The following is a 5575-nucleotide window of genomic DNA, read 5'->3' as shown; positions in this document are numbered from 1 at the left end:
TACAGATATTCAGCAGAGTCACAGGATATAAAATCAATGCACAGAAGTCAGTTGAATTTCTATACACTAACAATGAAGCAGAAGAAAGTGAAATCAAGGAATTGATCCCATTTACAATTGCACTAAAAAAATTAGATACCTAGGAATAAACCTAACCAAAGAGGTAAAGGATCTGTACTCTGAAAACTATAGAACACTTATGAAAGAAGTTGAGGAAGACACAAAAAGATGGAAAAACATTCCATGTTCATGTATTGGAATAGCAGAATAGAAAACCCAGAAATGGACCCACAACTATATGGTTAACTAATCTTCCACAAAACAAGAAAGAATATCCAGTGGAAAAAAAGACACTCTCTTCAACAAATGGTGTTGGAAAAATTAGACAGCCACATGAAGAAGAATGAAATTGGACCACTTTCTTACATCATACACACACAAAAAAACTCAAAATGGAGGAAAGACCTAAATGTGAGACAGTAATCCATCAAAATCTTAGAGGAGAACACAGGCAACAACTTCTTTGACCTCAGCTGCAGTAATTTCTTGCTAGACACATCTCAAAAGACAAGGGAAACAAAAGCAAAAATGAGTTATTGGGACTTCCTCAGGATAAAAACCTTCTTCACAGCGAAGGAAGTGGTCAACAAAACGAAAAAGCAACCTACAGAATGGAAGAAGATATTTGCAAATGTCTTTTCTGATAAAAGTCTAGTATCCAAAACCTGTAATGAACTTATTAACCTCAACACCCAAAAACAACAACAAAAAATGCAGTCAAGAAATGGGCAGAAGACATGAACAGACATTTCTTAAAAAAAGACATAGAAATGGCTAATAGACACATGAAAAAATTGCCCATGACTCAGCATCAAGGAAATACAAATCAAAACCATGATGAGATACCACCTCACACTGGTCAGAAAGGCTAAAATGAACAACTCAGGACATGACAACTTTCGAGAGGATGCAGAGAAAGGGGAACCCTCTTACACTGTTGATGGGAATGCAAACTGGAGCAGCAAGTCTGGAAAACAGTATGGAGGTTACTCAAAAAGTTAAAAATAGAACTTCCCTACAACCCAGCAATTATACTACTAGGTATTTATCCAAAGGGTACAAAAGTAGTGATTCAAACAGACACATGCACCCAAAATATTTATAGCAGCAATGTCCACAATAGCCAAACTATGAAAAGAGCCTAGATGTCCATCCACAGATGAATAGATAAAGAAGATGTGGTATATATATATATACAATGGAATATTATTCAGCCATAAAAAGAATGAAATCTTGCCATTTGCAATGATGTGGATGGAACTAGAGGGTATTACACTAAGTGAAATAAATCAGTAAGAGAAAGAAAAATACCATATGATTTCATTCATATGTGGAATTTAAGAAACAAAACAGATGAACAGATGAAGGAAAAATAAGATAAAAACAGAGGGAAACAAACCATAAGAGACTCTTAACTATAGGGAACAAACTGAGTGTTGCTGGAGGAGATGTAGGTCAGGGAATGGTTTAATTGAGAGATGGGCATTAAGGAGGACACTCAATGTAATGATCACTGTGTGTTATATGCAGCTGATGAACCACTAACTTCTATCCATGAAACTAATAATACAGCATATGCTAACTAAATTGAATTTAAATAAAAAATTTTAAAAGCTTAAAATTTGAAATTGGTCATGTATTCATATACAATTGACTATTGATTCAAATCTATGTTAGTCAAATTTTGCATAATTTATGTATATTTTTGTAAATTCTTTGTTTTGTTGTTTTTTTTAATTCTTGGTTAACAAAGCCTTAAGTAAAAAAATCACATGAATTATTCCATACTAATAAATTGTAAAATCAAAAAATGGGACTATGTAAAAGTCAAAAGCTTCTGCACAACAAAAGAAACAATTAAAAATAAAACAATAAGACACCCTACAGAATGGGATAAACTTTTGCAAACCATATAAAGAACTCATACAACCTAACAAAAAACAAGCAATCCAATTAAAAAATGGGCAGAAGAACTAAGTAGACATTTTTCCAAGGAGGACATAAAAATGACCAACAGGTACATGAAAAGATGTTCAATATCACTAATCATCAGGGAAATGCAAATCAAAACTACAGTGAGACCTTACAGTCACCCACCACCCTGGAACTGTCTGCACTACCCAACCATGGACAATGCCACCTTGTTGTTTGACACTCCCCTGGGTGGTGAGCCTTTGGGCTGCATCTCCTTTGAGCTGTTTGCAGACAAAGTTCCAAAAACAGCAGAAAACATTCATGCTCTGACCACTGGGGAGAAAGGATTTGGTTATAAACATTCCTGCTTTCACAGAGTTATTTCAGGATTTATGTGCCAGGGTGTGACTTCACCACACCCTAATGGCACTGGCAGTAAGTCCATATGTGGGGAAAAATTTTATGAGAATTTGATCCTGAAGCAAATGAGTCCTGGCATCTTGTCCATGGCAAATGCTGGACCCAATACAAATGGTTTCCAGTTTTTCATCTGCACTGCCAAGACTGAGTGGTTGGATGACAAGCATGTGATCTTGGCAAGGTGAAAGAAGGCATGAATATTGTGGAAGCCATGGAGTGCATTGAGACCATGAATGGCAAGACTAGCAAGATCACCATTGCTCACTGAGGACAAATATAATAAATTTGACTTGGTGTTTTATCTTAACTACCAGACCATTCCTTCTGTAGCTCAGGTGAGCCCTCCTTCACCTCCATCTGCTTGAAATATCCTATAATCTTTGTGCTTTCACTGCAGTTCTTTGGATTCTATATTTTATTTATTCTTGTCCAAGTCTAGCTGGATTGCAGAGTTAAATTTATGATTATGAAATTAAAACTAAAAAACAAAACAATCAACAACAACAAAAAAATCAAAACCACAATGAGATATCACCTCATACCTGTTAGAATGTCTATTATCAAGAATAGAAGAGGCAACAGGTACAAGCGAGGATGTGGTTAATAAAAGAACATTAATACATTGTTGGTGGGAATGTAAATGTGTTCAATCACTATGGAAAGCAATATGGAGTCTCCTCAAAAAATTAAAAATAGATCTACCATATGATCCAACAATTCCACTTCTGGATATATACCCAAAGAAATGAAAACAGGATTTTGACATGATATATGCATTCCTATGTTTACTGCAGCACTATTCACAATAGCCAAGTTATGGAAATAACCCAAATGCCCATCAGTGAATGAATGAATAAAAAAGATGTGGTACATATACATAGAGGGATATTATTCAGCCATGAGAAAGAAATGTATCCTACCATTTGCAACAACATGGATGGACCCTGAGCACATTATGTCAAGCATGATAAATCAAAGAAAGACAAGTACTGTATAATATGACTTATACGTGAAATCTAAAAAAGCCAAACAAACAAAAAAAAAAACAACCAACCAACCAACCACACAAAAAACCAGAGAGTAAAATGGTGGTTACCAAAAGATGGGAAGGGGGGATTGATATTATCTAAGGGTACAAACTTGTAATAAGTAGTAAATAAGCCATAGAGCTCTTTGGACAGAATAATGAATATAGACAATAATACTGTACTATGATTATGCAATGTGATAAATGTCACTATAATGACAATCATATATAACTAATATATAATAAATATAAAATATATATTTTATGTACTACAATATATAAATATATCAAAGTAACATGTTATATACCTTAAACTTACACAATGTTACATGTCAAAGTTATTCAACAACAACAAAAGAAATGGTAATCTACTAAATGTTATAATGCTATATAACTTGCAGTCATTGTTAACTATTAATTAATAGGGAAACTGAGTCATTAGAGTGACCCCCTTGTGAACTTCTCTTTTTTTTTTTTTAAAGATTTTATTTATTTATTTGAGAGAGAATGAGAGATAGAGAGCACAAGAGGGAAGAGGGTCAGAGGGAGAAGCAGACTCCCCGCCGAGCAGGGAGCCCGATGCGGGACTGGATCCCGGGACTCCAGGATCATGACCTGAGCCGAAGGCAGTCGCTTAACCAACTGAGCCACCCAGGCGCCCAAACTTCTCTTGATATAAGGTTTAAGTTAAAACACAAGTTTGTCCAATAAGAAGATATTTTTCTTTGCCTCTAGACAAGAATAACCCTGTCTTCTTGGCCTGAAATCTCACCTGAAAAACCCCTGAGGAGTGTGCCCCAGGAACATTACCTAATGCCCATGGGTTCTAAAGATATACCAATTCCTCACCAACAAAATAGGCCCTTTTATGAAGGTAGAGTTCAAAATTAAATCAAAACAACCCTAACATATCTTCACATAGTCATGTGGTTTGTGACTCAATAATATACACAGACTTCCATATCAATTCTCTGGAAACTGAAATATTTATCCATGTAATTATACAACTTTAAAAAGAAACATAACAAAGGCAACTGACTTAGTGCTAGAAATTCTTAAATATTTAAGGAGTTACCAATTTCAACATTCACTGAATAAGGCACCCTGAAGCAGGTAGCAAAATTATCCCTTAATTTTCCTTTCTCTCCTTAATAGCAAAATCAATGGGTATCCTTATACACAAAGCTATGTTGAGTCAATAAAAGTTAATTGTAAAATATCACATGAGTATATATCATAAAATCAGTCATCTATTCAATAGTCATTTCTGTCCTGTTTTTATAAAAATAAGTCACTATTTTTATATTTTAATTCATAAGAATCCTAGGAACATATTTCATTAAGAATAAAAGGCAAGCTGGGAGGCAAGATGGTGGAAGAGTAAAGGACCTCATTTCATCTGGTCCCTTGAATTTAGCTAGATAACTATCGAATCATTCTGAACACCCATGATTTCAACCTGAGATGTAAGAAAAGAATATCCACAAGTAGAAAAGCAACCACTTTCTGCAAGGTAGGAAGTGAGGAGAAGAGAATCCAAGGGGATATATCAGAAGATAAGTGGTGGGGAGAAATATCCTCAGTAAGCTGGCTACTGGAAAGTGATATAGCCCAGGAGGGCAAAATCAGAACCCTTAGAAATCTGCTCCAGTGAGAGACATCCCTGCCTGAAAGGTGCTCAGGTGGTGAAAAAAGGCAGAATTCTAGGTGGGACAGTGTGGTCTCAGGATTCTCTGAGTCACAGAAAAATGGGGGTGCCTGAGCCAGTAGAATTCCCAAGCATTGGAAGAGGGAAACTGGTTCAGTCAGTGAGCCCGGGAGGGGGATCTCAGCTTGGTTCACCATAAACCATGAGCCATGGCTTGATAGGGTGACGGCTCTCTGAATATAAAAGAGAGGAACGTGAGGCCCCTCTGCCTTCCTCTGGAAGGGGTGGAGCCAGTGTGGTGCACTACCTGGGGACAGCAATCAGTGCCAGAGCCCTGAAAAAAACAAGAATGCATCAACCCTCCACCTTCCCCCTGGGAGGGGCAGAGCACGTGCACACAGGATCCAGTGACCACCCTCTGAGCCAGAGCCCTACCGAGTTCAGTAGGTGGGACCATCTGCCTTCCCTCAGGGGGATCAGTGAGAGCACGCACCACAGGAGGCTGC

The 5575-nt window shown here is 37.0% G+C and overlaps 1 protein-coding gene across 1 annotated transcript; it reads left to right on the top strand.

The window, feature by feature from the left end:
- The first annotated feature begins 2186 nt into the window (after window positions 1-2186).
- On the top strand, window positions 2187-2579 carry LOC113930448 (peptidyl-prolyl cis-trans isomerase A-like). Its single transcript, XM_035725439.1, has one exon. The coding sequence runs from the start codon at window positions 2187-2189 to the stop codon at window positions 2577-2579; it is 393 nt and encodes a 130-aa protein (XP_035581332.1).
- Window positions 2580-5575: the final 2996 nt, after the last annotated feature.

The sequence above is a fragment of the Zalophus californianus genome, chromosome X (assembly GCF_009762305.2).
Source record: "Zalophus californianus isolate mZalCal1 chromosome X, mZalCal1.pri.v2, whole genome shotgun sequence".
Classification (NCBI taxonomy): domain Eukaryota; kingdom Metazoa; phylum Chordata; class Mammalia; order Carnivora; family Otariidae; genus Zalophus; species Zalophus californianus.
The sequence above is the reverse complement of the archived record's forward strand: the minus strand, read 5'-3'. Positions and strand labels throughout refer to the sequence as shown.

What these genes read in the sequence shown, in the direction of transcription:
- LOC113930448 (XM_035725439.1), top strand. Translation starts at nt 2,187, where the DNA reads ATGGACAATGCCACCTTGTTGTTTGACACTCCCCTGGGTGGTGAGCCT.